This window comes from Xenopus laevis, chromosome 8L (genome assembly GCF_017654675.1).
Source record: "Xenopus laevis strain J_2021 chromosome 8L, Xenopus_laevis_v10.1, whole genome shotgun sequence".
NCBI classification, from domain to species: Eukaryota; Metazoa; Chordata; class Amphibia; order Anura; family Pipidae; genus Xenopus; species Xenopus laevis.
This window is the reverse complement of record NC_054385.1, coordinates 99,146,765-99,164,473: the sequence shown is the minus strand read 5'-3', so window position 1 is coordinate 99,164,473 and position 17,709 is coordinate 99,146,765. Positions and strand designations below refer to the sequence as shown.

Genomic DNA, 17,709 nt, shown 5'->3' with positions numbered 1-17,709 from the left:
TCTCCTCTTGTTATCCCAAATAAAGTCCAGTATCAACCTCTGTAGTGACAAAAAAAAAATTCTGGGGGGAGTATAGGAATTGTTCGTAGCATGTACAGAATCTTAGGTAATAATAACATTTTAACAACGGCTACTCGTCCTAACCATGATACATAAGCCAGCTTGTATTGTAGTATCTCTCTGCTTAAGGTTGTCACTAGGGTACCATGGTTGTACTTATATAAAGTGTGCATGGTTTTGGTAAGTTTTACACCTAAGTAGTTAAGGTAGTCCATTCTCCATTCAAAGTTATATTTCTGTTGGAGATCAGCTACCACTATTGAGTTTAGACCTACCGACATAGCTTGTGTTTTTTCTGAATTTATCTTTTAATAGGAGATGGCCCCAAAGTCTTTTATAATTTGTAAAAGATGCGGGATTGCAGTTTGTGGATTGGTTGTCATAATTATAACATCATCAGCGTATAACCCAATTTTGAGCTCCCTCCCTGCTACGTTGATTCACTATATTTGTCTTGTTTGCCGTATCTTTTGAGCCAGAATTTCCATGGTAAGATCAAATATTAGCGGGGATAAGGGGCAACCCTGTCTGGTACCATTAGTAAGGGCAAATTTACGGGACAGGAACCCTGCTGCATTAACTTGAGCTGGGGTTTGAATACAAGGCCAAAGTTGCTTTAATAAATTGTGGCCCTAAGTTGAAGTGTTTCATTGCCTCTTCTACCAATGCCCAGTGAAGCCGGTCAAGGGCCTTCTCAGCGTCTAAGAATAACAACAGCATTGGAATATGCTTGTGTTGCGCTATTTGAATAAGATCTATCATATGTCTAGTAGCATCTGACGTCTGCCTTTGTCTGATAAAACCGACCTGATCCGGGTTCACTAGGGATGGCAGAACTCGCTGTAACACTTTAGTATAGATCTTCACGTCCGTGTTTAGGAGAGCTATTGGCCTGTACTTTTGAACCAGTTCTGGTGACTTGCCCGCTCTTGGAATGGTAGATATAATTGCCGTGAGCATCCCAGAAGGGAATGTCTCATTTTCCTGTGCTTCTTGGAACAACAAGAGAAGACTGGTTTGTAAATTCCCTATAGAATGCGTTAGTGAATCCGTCCGGGCCAGGTGCTTTACTTAGGGGTAAAGCCTTTATGGCTTCTTGTATTTCAACTAGGGAAAGGGGGATATTTAACTGTTCCTGCTGCTCTAGGGACAGTTGGGAAGATTGATATTAGCAAGAAATTGTTGGATGGCCGCTGTGGAGTGTTGGGCAAATGTACTATCTTCTTTTAGGTTATATAATTTGGTATAATAATCAGCAAATGCATTGGCTATGTCCTTTGGATTGTAGAGTGTATTATTATTGTATGTAAGCTTGACTATTGAGGATTTGGCCCTTTGTTGTTTAACCTGTTTAGCTAGATAATTTGAGGCCCTGTTACCTTTATAGTAGTGCTCTAATTTTAAGGATCTAAGGGCAGTTTCACATTTAGCCAAGTCTATCATCTTTAGCTGATCCCTAAGGTCTTGAATCTGAGATGCCCTCTGTACAGTAGGACTTTTTTTATTAAGGGCTGTCAGATCGATCAATTTTTCCCAGAGATCCTTTTTAATTTGAATCTTTTGTTTTTTAATATGACTGTTTTGTTGAATTAGTAGCCCTCTAATTATGGCTTTATGCACGCACCATATGGTGGCCTGCATGATATCAGGAGTGTCATTTTCCTTGAAAAAATCTTGGATTGCTTTTTGGATTGCTTTGTGGAATTCTGGATCAGTTAAAAGCATTGGTGCTAATTTCCAGCCCTGTGTGTATATGCTCTATCATCAATGGTCATAGTAAATGGACCATGAAATGGGGCCTATAGAAATATTTGTGGCTTGCTCTAGTAGTGTAGCATCTGTGAGGAACATATTTATCCTAGAGTATTCCTTATATGCCGGGGAATAATATGTGTAATTCCTTGCTGTGGGGTTTAGGGTTCTCCACGTGTCATATAGGCCTTCTGTATGGAACAACTTTATAAGTCTAGTGGCATTGGCTAATTTTCTTTTGTAGTAACCTCTAGTGGCATGAGTTAGTCATGCTTGATTTGTAGTATCTATGACTGGGTCTGGAGGAAGATTAAAGTCCTCTGCCATTATGAGTAAACTTGCTTCATCTGATTCACTTTGGAAAAAATTTTATGTAAAATTTGACCTTCATTGGAGACATACACATTACCCAAAGTATATTTAACATTTCTAATACAACCTACAACAATAAGGGCTCTGCCATTTGAGTCACACCATTCTTCAGTCACCTCCAGTCCCAAGTCATTTTTAGCTAAAATGGCAACTCCAGCAGTTTTGGTTTGAGTTGAGGCTACCCGTATAATTGAATATTTATTACTATGGAGACGTAATGGATCACGTTTCCTAAAATGTGTTTCTTGCAACCAGATTAAATCTGGCTTCTGAATTCTAGCTTCATTCCAAAGTTTTGATCGATGTACGGGGTGTTCAGACCTTGTACGTTAAGTGACATACATTTCATATACATTTTAGCTTGCTGGTAACTGTTATGGGGTGACCAATCTGGCTATTAATGCCCCGCTGCAATACCATTTCCTTGAAAACCTGCTTAATGGAATTGGTACAAGTACATTTTCAAAAGTGCCTTGAAACTTGTTAGTATAGAATAGAAAGAAAGAAGTTAACATGATAAACATCACCTGAATAGCATAGGTTACTGGAATACACATAGTTAGAAGGGGAGTTTTGATAACTATGTATAAATAAGGGGAACAATAAAACTCTCAAATGTTTTAAGTACCAGTAGCTTCTTCCAGCAGACTTGACGGGCATCCATTAGAAGAATGGCATTTTAGCAAGTGAGTAAAAACAGGGTTTTGAAAAAAGGTTAGTGCAAAGTTGATCCAGTGACTGGTCCCATTGTCATCTTTAAGTAAGGAAGGAATTTTTCAAATTGAAGAGGCTTCAGATGAATTTTTTTTTTTGCACTGCTCTGGATCAACTAACAGTTAGCCAGGTTTTATATAGACAGAAAAGGTTGAACTCGATAGGCATGTGTCTTGTTTCAGATATGCTTCTATGTTGTGCCCTGTGCACATATTTCATATACTCATAGCATCTACTGGCACAGTGAATTTTGTTAATTGCCTTCCATATTCTAAATAGACATTCAAGCAGAAAATGAGAATTGACCTAACATGCTGTTTCCTTTTCTTCATCCACAAAACTAGTTTACAGATAACAGTCTGCCCTTGTCTCCAAGCGTAATCACTCCTGATTAGACTGCTGTCATGGGCTGATCACAACCAACATTTATTTATAGGCAGCGAAATTCAAAGCCCTCGCTGATGTAGTATGACCTTGGACAAATGTTGTAATGTCATTTATTCGCAACAGAAAATGAATAGGTTCACATTTAGGTCAAGGAATCAGTCACTCTGTAATTAGGAATTTAATGAAGGCGCTTCCACCAGGCACTTTTCACAGAAAAAGTACTTTTTATCCTTTCCCTCAAAAGTATTAATCTGTTTATACAACTTGAAACTGGTAAATATGTCTACTTTTAGCTACTGTTTCAGTCTGTACCTTGATGTAACCCATGTACAAGTATGGGATCCATTATCCGGAAACCCGTTTTCCAGAAAGCTCAAAATTATGGAAAAGCCATCTCCCATAGACTCCATTTTATGCAAATAATCAAAATTTTAAATAATGATTTCCTTTTTATCTGTAATGATAAAACAGTACCTTGTACTTGATCCAAACTAAGATATAATTAATCCTTATTGGAAGCAAAACCAACCTGTTGGATTTATTTAATGTTTCCATGACTGTCTAGTAGACTTACGGTATCAAGACCCAAATTTACGGAAAGATCAGTTATCCGGACAACCCCAGGTCCCGAGTATTCTGGATAACAGGTCCCATACCTGTACCGCCTAAACAACCTGAGAATGTGGACTTACCTCTACTAAATACTGTATATTATGACCTGGAAGAATAAAAGCCTTCTTAGACAACTAATGTACTATTACTTCCACTGCTTCCCATTGCCATAAAATCCATGTGCACCATCTCTAACATATCTGCTTGATCCATAGCTGGTCAATCTGCACAACCTGGTCATGACCCCATTAAAATACATTGGTAAAGACACAAAAGTTCTTGGATAGTTTTTGCATATTAAACCCTTTTCTCACTGACATCAGGAAAGCAGACAGGTTCTTGGCATTCTTACATGTACCCCCCATACACGTATGATGAGGAGATGACAGCTAAAAGTTACTGACCTAGTTACCAACCACTCTAGCAATGGTGGACAATGTTCCATGCCAACCATAATGGTGCAGTAGCCAATGTTATTTTTATCATTATGACACAAGTTTACAATTGTCTCTTATTGGTTAGGGGCTTTATTTATTTTGTAATTAATGTAACAGTAAAGTTGGAAAATGAAATATAATTTGAAAATGAATATACTTCTGATTGACCTAATGCTTTTTCTATATAACATATGGGTTCTTGTCTTTATAAAGACCCACATTTGTTCTTTCTAAGATACGTTTCTGTCTTGGTAATTGGCAACTACAGTAAAGCTCTGTTTGAGGTTTTTCTCTCACAAACTGTTCGCCAACTGCTGACTGCACAGTAAGCTGAGAGGTCCAACTGATTAAGCTAGCAGAAAAATGACCTCTTGTTATCAGCTTTGTTTTGTGTCAAGAGCTCAGAAAAAAAAATATCTGCGGAAAAATAAGGAATAGGAAAAAATTTCTTTCCAGTAAAAAAGACCAGGAGAGTTGTTGGATTGTTTGTCCCAACAAGGACACTGTGTGGACACAGATACATTAAATGAAGCAGGAGCTCAGTGCAATCACTTTGGCTCCAATGGTCACCTGATTATGGTTTACTTATGGAAATCGCTTATCTCTATTTTCCATGCACTAATTCTGGTCTTGTGGTCCACTTCCTCTGTCAGTGCCCAATATCCATTCGCCTTCAGATGTAACAATCAGACAATGTAAATATAAATGGACCAGTGCTCAAATAGCTTGAGGGTAGACAAAAAAACAGATTGACTAATATAGTATAGTATTTTTAACTATTAATTATACAACTTTGGGTGGTCACGCACTCTATGAGGGGTGTGCTCCTTCTCCTTCACCTTTAAGGTTGTTACCATCACCTTTTATCCAAACAGTGTAAATACAGTCTAAAACTGTATTTTGGGAATTTCTAGGTGATGGCAAGAGTGGCAATCTATGCTAATTAATTAATGGCTGGAAACTGCAACTTTTTACAAAGCATACATTTTAAAAGATAAATATTGTATATAAGTATATACTACAGACTGTCACAAAACATGTGAATATTTTTTTCCACTTCTTCTCCACACCTTATTCTAAAATACACATGCTAGATGACTGAATAGTAATCAGATGCAATCAGGGGCGCTCTGCCAATGAGGAGAGTTGAGACACTCGCCTCAGACGGCAGTGCCCCCCTGGTTGCCAGGGGCGCCAAAATTGCCGCTCCTGATAACTATGAGCCGAATTTCCGGTTTTAAACCCGTAAATTCGGCTCTTCTAGTGCAGAGAGCGCAATTGCGCTCTCTGCACTAGCAATGTGGACCCCCGCTGACCCCCGTCTGGCGTTCAAGGTGAGTGCCGTGGGGGGGCGGCAAAAACGAAGGCCGTCTCTGGCGGCAAATTGGGTGGGATCGCCCCTGGATGCAATTTATATTAAATTAATTTGTTTTTTGTATCTGCGTTTAGGTAAAGCAATCAAGACTTGCTTTTAGTACACTTTGGCATCAAATTGTCATTCCATCCACCACTTTTAGCACTTGTGACTAACGCAGCAAATCCTACTAATTTGTCAGAACAAACAACTATTTGGTTTTGGTGCAATGTTTCAAGAGTTATTAGATTGTTTTGCTGGCCTTGGCAATGTCAAATAGGCTGAAACACTTTTACTGTAACGTATTGATGTCAGGAAAAAGCATTTTGCCGTAGGCAGACCGATTGTAAGTTCCACTGGGGCAGGAGCAAATGTGAATCGTGGACAAATTCTGTAAAGCATACATGCGTACATAAATAAAGGATAATGATAACTATAAAGCCATGTTCCCTCTAAACTGTGAATGCACACACGTTACAACACATGTGCACTTAACATTTTGGCTACACACATAACCCTTTAGAAAATATAAGAGGGAACGGGGTCAGGAAATAAGTAAAATACAAAGACCAGTTGTGTATCTTGAAAAAAAATCAGTGTCTGAAAATGAAATCAAATGAACAAAGGGAACTCTGGAAATAATTGCTACAATACACAGTAAGAAGGAAAGAAAGCACAAAAAATAAAAATATTTTTGGAATGCACTTTTTAATGAATCTAAAAAGTTACCAAGTTTTTAGTGTTTATCCATTGGCAAAACTCTTTGCCAGCACAAAGAATCCCACTCAGTAGAAGGAGAATACGGAGCAGCAACAGTGGGTTAACCCTTCAATAAAAATAAAAAGATTTTGTCAGGCTGTACGGTTTACAGTAATCTCTGAAAACTGATTGTCCATAGGGATGTATTCTATCAGTTAGACTCTAGTGTGTCTACAGGTTCTAGTCGTTCCTGTTGATGCACAGGCTCCAGAGGTGGATGGAGAGTCATCGTCTGTTGCGTCCCCCTGATCTTCTCTTTGGAGTCCAAGGCTAATGTGACTCTGCAAGGCAGCCGGGGTCAGCCACTCTTTGGGAAGGCAGCTCTGAAGGAATGGGATACAGGAGCTGAAATAGGCAAGGCGGTTCACCCATCTTGGGATTTCCTTCCCACACAGCATCTGAAACGGCAAAGAACACAAAATATTCTGTTAAACTTGCCTAGATTTTTTGGCCACTCTGAATACCAAGAGTTCCTTCAACATAGCACCATGGTTCTTCCCATACCTTAGGCCACTGCAGATGCTATACCTCTAGTCCAATACAATTTTCAAACAAAAGGGTAAGTAAAAAAAGAATCAGTGGAGGAGGGTGGTGTACATTCTAGAAGGGAATAGGGCAGGGTTTCTTCATTTTTTCTAACATTCATGACTTATGAAATAGGTTGGACTTAATGATGTACCTTGTTATAATTAATAATAGTGTATAATGTATGGTGAAAAATCCCTGTTTTGGTTTCTAACCCATGGTCAAGAATCCCTGGACTTGATGTTAAAAAGAGACAAATGAAAAGGAGATTAGAATTATGAAAGGAAGAGAGAAGACACTATGGACTATGATAAGGAAGACTAAGACCAACCAGAATAGAAAAAAGGCAATAAATAAATAAAGCAGAGCAGAATAGAAGGGAAAAGAAAAGAAGAACAAGAGAAACAGAACGGAAAGCGATTCAAAAGATAAATGTTTACAGGAGAAGGTAAATGAAGAGGTCAGATCAGCTAGTGAATGGACCCTTTATCTGAGGTTTCCTGGAAGGTCATTATCACTGCAGTTCATCCCTGAACTGTGCTATGATTGGAAAGCCTCCATTTTTATATAGAGGTTTTAACGACAGTTTTACACACATAATAAAACTAGGGGTGCATTATTCAACATAAATGATATTAACCTGTATGTTAATGTCTGTGTCCCATTAAAAGCAAGCAGATTAAACTCCCATTCCAACAGAACTCATCTATAAGTATGATACCCTTTGGTCTCAGAAAATATTGCCATCCTGGCAGAACAAGAAATGTGCAAATAACTTACTCCTGTGCTTGGAGGCACCTGTAAAAAGTTTGTACAGTGTCACGTTCGACACCCTACATCCAGAACCCAAGCTAAGCTCCCTGGTCACGGGATACCAGGGCTGGAGGGGAATAGACGCATGTGGCGGACGTCCCCGCTAGAGGCATGGCGGTGCGCCCCCGCATGCCAACGGGTAAACCACTGGACCACCAGGGTAAATAATGCAGTTAGTTGTGGAACAAACCTAAGGCAGCAAATTAACTGCAATACTCTTTATTGGGAAGCAGAGTTACACAACATGTTTCGAGCGAAGCCCTTTGTCAAGTGTGACACCAGGGTAAGTCCTTACATACAGTATTTTATGAAAGTCCTGAGAGTTGGCTTTGAGATAGAATAATATCCTGAATTATCATTAAATATGATAATTGTGCTAATAAAAATGTGCTGTCAAGTTGTCCTTCCTCTCTTTTCGCTTGTTTTCCACATAAACACTTGCTGTAAGAGAGTATTTTTAACACCAGAGATCTAATCTGTGATTGTAATTTGTTTAAGGCTTCTCTGCAGCACCAGATGTGCAATGTATTCCATAATCACATCACACTACTGCAGGCTTATTTACAAGAGAGTGCAAATGGACACTGTTGCTCTTATGGAGGCTCTTTGGAGATAGGAATCCCTGCATGCGAATAAGTTAGTAATTGGGGGGTAGAAAAGACATACAAACCTCTGCCAACACTGCAGAAAAGTGGTTGCAATTTTTGTGCATTAAATGATAGGCATTTCCCTTGTATTCCTTCCCCAGCTCCTCCATTATGTTATCAATGTCTTCTTCTGTGAAATCTGTGGTCCCGAGGGCAATAGCTTCCCTGCAGGAAAAGTAAACGTCAGGCAGGCAAGCATACGAATCATTTGTATCAAATCCCTGTCGTAGGGAAGAAGGCTTGTAGGTGATTATCAGAAGACTGGTTATTATCCAAAGATATTGAGGGCCTATATCCAGGATCTGGCCTGTTTTAGTTAATGATGAATAGGGAAATTTAACTGAAATTACATTATGAAATTATAAAAATCAGAACAATCCAAATTTTAGCCCAAACATCCTGTTTATTTAAAACATAGGTTACTTCCCAAAAAGGACTGTTACAGCTGTAATGTAATGACGATAAAGAGATAGATAGATAGATAGATAGATAGATAGATAGATAGATAGATGATAGATAGACAGATGATAGAGAGACTAATCTCCCCCAGTAGCCTTGTGTGCCACCACCCTTATACTATTTGGCAAGTTTTTTGGAGCACAATCAATGACTGTCAGGGCCAGATCTCACAATGCGGCGCCCCAAGGCCACATGGTCCCGGTGCCGACCGCATTGAGCCCCCAGTGCTCCTTAGGATGTGGCTGGGCGGTATGCCACCCCTAAAGTATTGACGCCCTAGGCCCAGACCTTTGTGGCCTCACCACAAATCCAGGCCTGATGACTGTTGCTTTTTATTCTAATATTCAGGATTTTTTAATATATATTCCTACTTGTTAGAGGATCAACTGGAATAAATAAAAGTATTTGTATTTTCCAGACTAATATTCCCACAACCACCCGATCAGAAAAAGCAGTTCTGCGTAAGGCAGCAAGAACAGACTTGTCTTATCTCTCAGCCTCCTGCAGAGCACATAACAGAATTACTGTGTAACTTGTATATATATATATGCTGAAACAAACTTTGAAATCACTTTTTGTCTGCTAAGGTAAGCGGTTAGGAGTTTTCTAATGGATCATACATTTTACTCACATTGTAAGTTCCAGTAAAACTAGGATTATTCCAGGGAGGTCAGAGGCTGCATCCTGCCAGACATATTGTGACTATAATGAAATTCTTCCATCTTTTGTTCAACATGTGTTTAATAAATAAGGATTTTGCTGGATGTGCATGCTGACTATTGTAAGCTAGTGCAGAACTGTGAAATTGAAAGTACTTTCATTTCCAGCCTCTTTGGTTCTTCAGAGCAACTGCGGGGTGAAGAGAAGCCAGCTTCTAATCATCACTCACAGGTAAACCCAATGTAAAGGTATAATATTTATAAGACATGGACCACAATTGGGTGGAGATGGAGGAGGACTTATTTAATTATTTCTATTAAAACAAGTAAAAATGGGCTACATCAGAGAGTAAAGATGCAGAGCACAAAAGCTCTAACTTTAGTGCCAGATGGTTGTTGGTCATTGGTTATGGGATGGATCACACTAGCACAACTATGATGACTATTAAAATACAGAAAATGAAGAATATGTACGTTAAGTCCCTTTAAATATTCTCATATTTTGCCCTGATGGTGATGTCATGCTGGAATACTTACTTAAATTTAAATGTTTCTCCAAGCTCTGCGGCATTGCCTGGCGTGATTTCAAAAATCCCACTAAATGGATAAGGGTGCCCTCCATAGGCAAATTCTACCATGAGGAAAAACAGCATATGTTAAATTTTTTGATATATATCATTACAAAATGCATTACAAAATATGATATATGCCTAGAAGAAATGTTTTTAACACATTTCGAAAAATAGTTGTTGTGTCCCCTCTCTCCAGCTCATTTATATGCCTCTTAAGGACACAAGCTCAAAACTCCACTGCATACTCCAGGTGAGGTCTTACTAGAAACCTATAAAGAGGCAAAATAATTTTTTCATCCTTCAATTGACTGCCCTTTTCATGCATTGTACTTTACTTGCTTTAGTAGTCACTGGCACTGCCACAACTTGTTATCCACAAAAACTTCCAAATCCCTTTCAATTAAGGAGGCCCCAGCACGCTGCCATTTAGTATATAGGTCAAATTGATGTTATTTCTACCACAGTGCATAACCTTGCATTTATCAACACTGAACCTCATTTGCCAGTTTGCTGCCCAGTTTTCCAATTCAGTCAATTCTTTCTGCAAAGTGGCAGCATCCTGAATAGAACTGATAGCTTACACAATTTAATATCACCAGCAAAAATAGAAACAGTACTTTCAATGCCCACCTGAAAGTCATTAATAAAGGTAAAAGTAAAGGGCCAAGGACAGACCATTTAAAACCACTCTTTATAATCTATCCTTCAGCCAGTTCTCTACAGGGCCGGATTTGAGCAGCGGCTGCGCCGTCCTAGCACTGGGCTTCACGGTCCTGGGCCGTGTGGTCCTAGCGCCAGCCCACGTGGTCCAAGCGCCCGCCGTCCGCATCTTTCTGGTGAGCGCAGGTACACTGGAGCACTGGCCAGCTGCGCACCCCCTGTGCTCACTATAGAGCGGCTGGGCGCATTCCGCCCCTAGGACTTTGCCGTCCTAGGCCCGGCCCTCGCCACAAATCCAGCCCTGGTTCTCTATCCAAGCACAAATATTATGCTCTAGGCCAATATTCCTTTACCTTTAAAAAGACAAGCCATACAGGTGATCTTTAATAGATAAAATGCAAAATGTTCTTATATTTAAAGCTGTTAGGATGTGTTACCCTGCATAGTCTTCTTTTCAACAACTTAAGTGGGAAAAGTCATTTGACTTCTCCTAACTGCATCCTGTGGTGCCTTGCAATAATTAGTTCTAGTCGCCTTACAGGAATGTACAAGAAGGTCATTACACAAGGTGAAAACCAATTCCAAGGTAAATTTTTACTAGTTTATGCAAAGCTATAGGGCAGATTTATCAAACACCGAGTTATGTTTTCCTGCCGAGGGTGGTTTTTGGTCAAAAACTCTAATTTTCAGATTTTTTTTTAAACTTGAATTTTTGGAGATTTATTATACCCCAAAGCTGGAATTAGTTTGAAACCAAAAAATACTAAAACCTGTCATGGAGAAGTCAATGGCAGAGGTCCCTTGAACTATGTTAATAGTCAAAGATGTTAAAAGTCTTCATGATGTTCGGGCTTCTTTTAATGGGTCTCACTCGAATACTTGATTAATTAAAGCAATTCGCGTTTTTTCCTGCGGAAAACTTGATTAATTCACTGATTCAAGTTCTTTTTTCTTAAATTGGAAAATATTCGAGTTGTGAGTTCATTCAAAGTAAAAAAAAAAACCACATAAACCTCTAAAAAACTCGACCTTTGATAAATAACCCTCTATGTGTTAAAAAAAAAAGTGTTTACATGTCACCACTTCATATCCAAGGTACCCTTGCCCCTTTAAATGAATACTTAGATACTGTACATACAATGAATGATTTCCTTGCTTCTTTTTTAATAAAACATTTAAAAAATGGCATGATATAATGCTTAATCCTACAATACATTATTTATACACAAGCCAAGAAACATCCACGTCTGGCTGCAGCCCTAGAGGTGTGGAGTTCACTTAAAGAAACAGTAACACCAAAAAATTAAAGCATTTTAAAGTAATGAAAATATCATGTAGTGTTGCTCTGCACTGGTAAAACTGATGTGTTTGCTTCAGAAGCACGACTATAGTTCATATAAACAAGCTGCTGAGTAGCAATGGCGGATATTGAAAAAAGGCTATATGGCACAGGTTAAATAGTGGATAACACCATTATGTTCTACAGAGCTTATCTGCTGTTATTATTATTTATATAAACAATAGTTGTGTTTCTGAAGCAAACACAACAGTTTTACCAGTGCAGGGCAACACTGCATTATATTTGTATTACTTTAAAACAATTAAATTTTTTGATGTTTTGATGTTTCTTTAAGGTAAAAGGTAATCTTTGAACAGGACAGATACTGGTATAATGTCTCCAAAACAATGAAATGAATGAAAGCCAAAAACCAAAGATTAAACTATTCTATCCAATGGGCACACTTTTCTTTTACGAAAGAATTTTATCACTTACGAAATGCGTTGGTTTAGTGTGCCCATTCAATAGAAGCCCATTGGAAGTGATGTCATAAGAAATGAATTACATGAAAACATTTAAAAAAATTCCATAGGTTATAAAAGTGTATGGCACATCAGAACAGATGAACTTCATAGCTTTATACATGGCAGGAAAATGCACATTTGTGTGCAAATTACATTTGCACTGAACACAACTTTTTACAAATTAAAATAATATACTGTATACCCATGTGGAAAAAATGATCATTTTTACTCAACTTCACATGCAGAAATCTGTTTGAATTCCAGTTAATCAGCACCTTGTGCGTTATCAATGAACTGATTTATTCTAAAGAGAGTGTTTCAGAGTTATCAGAGTTTCTCTGGGTGACTTTCCCGAAGAAGAACTGGGTTCAGATCTTAATACAGGAATTAAAGTGGACCTGTCACCCAGACATAAAACTCTGTATAATAAAAGTCCTTTTCAAATTAAACATGAAACCCAATTTCTATTTTTTATTAAAGCATTTATAGCTGTTGTAAACTCATTTAAAAAATTTCAGCTGTCAATCAAATATTGTTCGCCACTCCTCTATGCCTTAGGCATAGAGGCGGAGCAGTCAATTACTTTCACTTTCCATTCAGCACTTCCTAGATGTCACTGCTCTCCTCACATTCCCCTGTTTTCTTCACCATTTAATTGTGTAGCCAGGGCATGGGGATGGACATCAGGTCCCCCATTCTGGTGCACAAACAAGATAGACTTGTCTTAATAACAGTGTCCAGTGTTTTTGGTGACGGGTCCCCTTTAATAGTCTGGGACATGTTTCTTCCTGCAGTGGCAGCAGATATATTAGTGGGTCAAATGCTGTTACAGTCCATTGTACATATTGATACCTGTTTCAGTGACAAAGATCCCCCCACCCAAGCTGGATAAGTGCAGTTGAGTTTGTTGGCCCAGGAGGATGTAATTCTGATGTATTTCTAAGTTCAGAGAACACCAAAAATTTTAAGAAAGACGGAAACGAGTAACTTACAGTTTCTCTCAAATGATATTAAAAGCGCTGCATTTTATTCTCCAGCCTCTCCAGACATTGTTCCTTCAGTCTGTCTTTGGTTCAGGTCCAAATTATAAAACAGGGAACGGATAGACTGAATGTTTATATCAGAGACGGGGATTTCATTCCTTTTGGTTTATACAGTGTGTGCTTTTATGTTCAGCCAAGAAGAGAGCATCATGTTATATAGAATAAAATTATCTCCTGAATTCAAAGCTTAGTGCGTGTGTATGTGGCTCATGCTTTGCCTAGCGCGCTTTCCAGGGAAAGTCAAGGGCTCTTATTATACCCACTCCACACAATAGCGACTGATGAAAATTTGAAAGCTTCTGCAGCTGGGATGTGAAAGTCAATCTCAAGCTAGCACTTATACATTGACTTTTAAAGCACCAGTAGCTAAATCAAGTTGTTGCAATGGGAAGTGATCAAAAACAATATACAAAATTGCAACAATGAAAGGGCAAGTCAACCCCAAAATAAACATTTGCCTAATAAAAGAGAACATATTTCTAAGCAACTTTCCAATAAAAAATTTTTCAGTGCGTTTAAAATTATTTGTTAAAACAATTGCTATTGAAAGCAGCATTTGTTTAACTCTGGGCGGTTACTTTTTAAACAATGTTGCAAAAGTCTTAGTTCCCCAGCAAAGACAGGTCTGTTAATCCTTCGCCATGTCTTACATTCTATCAACAGTCTGAGCCACCAGGGCAGAGAAAGAAAGGGACAGACAAACACTGCATTCAATATTAATACATATACAAATAACTTAAAAACCATAGAAAATTTGTAATGAATGTATATTCAAACCTGCTTGGAATTATGTTCGGCAAAAAAATATTCTTGGGTTAACATTCCCTTTAAAGGAGAAACAAACCCCATATTAAAAAAAACCCTACCCTACACAGACCCCCCTCCCTCCAGCTTAGCTGCTACCCCGGGCAAATGCCCCTAACTTTTTACTTACCCTTCGGTGCAGATTCAGGGAACGCAGTTCACAGCAGCCATCATCCAGGTCTTTGTGTATTCTTCCGGTGATTCTGCAATTTCCGGCAATTTAGGTGCATGCGCAGTTGACGCGAACCGGGAAACTGCTCCAACTGCGCATGCGCTGCCACGCCGGTCTCATTCTCAGATTACCGAATACCCGGAAGATGGCTGCCGTGAACTCCGATCCCTGAATTCGCACCACGGGGTAAATAAAAAGTTAGGGGCATTTGCCCAGGGTAGCAGTTAGGCTGGGGGTTGGGGGGAGGGGGGTCTATGTGGGGTAGGTTTTTTTTAATAAGGGGTTTGTTTCTCCTTTAAGCTATCAGTTGGGAAATACACCGGTCCCCCTGCCTCTCAAATGTGTGCTCATAACTATTATTAACTATTATAAAGGTACTACAATTGTCTAGGTGTTTGAGGTAAAGAGAATGTCAATTCACCTTGGTCGTCCACATATAGGGGCAAGACCATGGTCTTGAGAAAGGTCTTAGGAATAGACCAAAACGTCGAACTACATTTTAAGTATGTAAATTAATTAAAGTTTGGACATTTTAACCTTAAACGTACTCAGTGTGCATCTATATCTTTTAGATTTTTTCTATTTATGGCAAACGTGGATAGCACCTGGGTCATTTGCAATTGATGGTGTAATGAATTAAGTGCGATTATATATATATATATATATATATATATATATATATATATATATATATATATATATATATATATATATATACACATTGTTTTCTTAAAATTACCATTAAGAAACTGCAATCAGTTTAAAAAGGCTTACATCTAATGGTCAGCTCCGCTTCAAATAATGGACCTTCCCAATGCCTATTCTACTTTTGACCCGCAGTCCCGTGTTTGCACTGGAAAGTCCAGATTTTCTCTGCACTGAACGGCTTAAAAAAGATACAATATTTCTAACTAAATTGGCTTTTGGCAGAGAGCCCAGAACAGCCACAGGTGCAGATAAGATACTTTTGTAACAATTTTGAGAAAAGCAAATAAGTAATTGTAACAATTTAGATAACAGGTCCCTTGGGAGAAGTTAGACTTACAGCTTAAAGGGCAATTCACCTTCATTAGCAAAACTGAAAAAAAACACAGAAATATGTTCAAACTTTTATAACCTGCCAAATGTTGTAAAATAAACATGGTAATTAGGGGGTGTGGCCAAAAAAATTGGTGTGGTTAAAAACATTTGCTGCACTACACGCAACACATTTTTTGTCCCTCTTTTTGTTTCCAAAATGTTGGGAGTTATGGTTTGTGTGTCTACTCCTGATGAAGCAGCTTCTTTCCCAGGGCAGAGGAATGTGAATCTGTCAGGTGTGTTAAGCCTAGAGTATGAATGTAAGTGTATGTGTGTGCCTTTGTGTGCATCTATGTCTGTGTGTAAAATGAACTGTTAGGGGCTGATTCACTATGGGTCGAATATCGAGGGTTAATTAACCCTCGATATTCGACTAGGAATTGAAATCCTTCGACTTCGAATATCGAAGTCGAAGGATTTAGCGCAAATGCTACGATCGTACGATTGAAGGACTATTCCTTCGATCGAACGATTAAATCCTTCGAATCGAACGATTCGAAGGATTTAAATCCAACGATCGAAGGAATATCCTTCGATCAAAAAAAGTTAGGCGAGCCTATGGGGACCTTCCCCATAGGCTAACATTGACTTCGGTAGCTTTTAGCTGCCGAACTAGGGGGTCGAAGTTTTTTTTAAAGAGACAGTACTTCGACTATCGAATGGTCGAATAGTCGAACGATTTTTAGTTCGAATTCTTCGATTCGTAGTCGTAGTCGTAGTCGAAGGTTGAAGTAGCCCATTCGATGGTCGAAGTAGCCCAAAAAATACTTCGAAATTCGAAGTTTTTTTACTTCGAATCCTTCACTCGAATTCAGTGAATCGGCCCCTGCGTGTTAGGGGCAGATTTATCAAAGGTCGAAGTGAATTTTCTAATTATAAAACTTCAAATTTCAAAGTAATTTTTGGGTACTTCGACCATCGAATAGGCCAAATTCGACTTTGACTTAGATTCGAATTGAAAATACTTTGAATATTCGACCATTCGAAAATCGAAGTACTGTCTCTTTAAAAAACTTCGACTTCGACACTTTGCCACCTTAAACCTGCCTATGGGGACCTCCTAGAACCTATAGACAAGATCTGGCTAAGTTTTTAGCAGTCTAAGTTTTTTTTTTTGAAAATCGTTCGATTTGAAAGATTTCTATGATCGATCGAACGATTGTTATTCGATCGCAAACAGCTAAATTTAAATTTAAAAAAAACGTAGACTATCGAATTTTTCAATTCGATGGTCGAATTTAGGTCTGACAAACTGTGTGTGAGTTATAGAGACTATAATGAACCTGTGTGTAGCTGTGTAACTACAATCATTATTGAATCTTATAGGTACAGGCTGCCTGTGGATTTTGCCTAAAACCATTGTATCCCCCACCTATCCATGGCCTCACTCTATCCCCTGTCCTCTTTTACCCTTTCCCTTCTCATTCTGATGAGTTACCCACACACTCACCTCTCTGTCTCTAATAACTCTCTGCCTCACTCTATATATCTGTGTGTGTATCTATATATATATATACCATACCAATGGCCATTGTGATTGGATTAGTGGAAGAGTTTATATGCCGAGAATTTCCCACACTAGTCAGTTGAACTGAAGAAGCTGCTCGGATGAGTAGTGAAACGTCTTCATTGATTACTCAGCAAGTCCAGTTGTTTTTTGATTTACCTAAACTAGATATACCATGACCTGGATGAATGAAAATCTTCATAGTCATTTAGGTTTGTGTGGAAACCAAAATATGGGTACAAGTAATTTGTGTAATATGTTTTCTTTCTTGTGTCCCCCCTGGAAAAAAGTTTCTGCAGACGCCCATAGAGTTCACTAGTAAATTTGTGATTGTCATTAGTTAACAATCAGTTTCATTGTTTTACCTCTCCCATAGATTTCAATTCCTGAATGAAATACTCCAATTCCCAAGGTTGAGGTGTATTCGTTGATCCAGTACTGCAAAAGAGAGAGAAAACAAATTGTTAGAAAGATTTGGCATGGACATATGTATCACAATAACAATGTCCCATGTAAGA

The 17,709-nt window shown here is 38.6% G+C and overlaps 1 protein-coding gene across 1 annotated transcript in view; it reads right to left on the bottom strand.

Moving 5' to 3' along the window:
- Positions 1 to 6,377: 6,377 nt before the first annotated feature.
- The window catches only part of desi2l.L (desumoylating isopeptidase 2 like L homeolog), a 36,967-nt gene continuing 25,635 nt past the window's right edge, over positions 6,378 to 17,709 (bottom strand). The window contains exons 2-5 of the mRNA XM_018231098.2: positions 17,557 to 17,629; positions 10,088 to 10,181; positions 8,456 to 8,597; positions 6,378 to 6,845 (exon numbers count right to left, since the gene is read on the bottom strand). Of these exons, the coding sequence (XP_018086587.1) occupies positions 6,603 to 6,845; positions 8,456 to 8,597; positions 10,088 to 10,181; positions 17,557 to 17,629 (552 nt within the window). The 3' untranslated portion in view covers positions 6,378 to 6,602. The remainder of the gene's footprint in view (positions 6,846 to 8,455; positions 8,598 to 10,087; positions 10,182 to 17,556; positions 17,630 to 17,709) is intronic.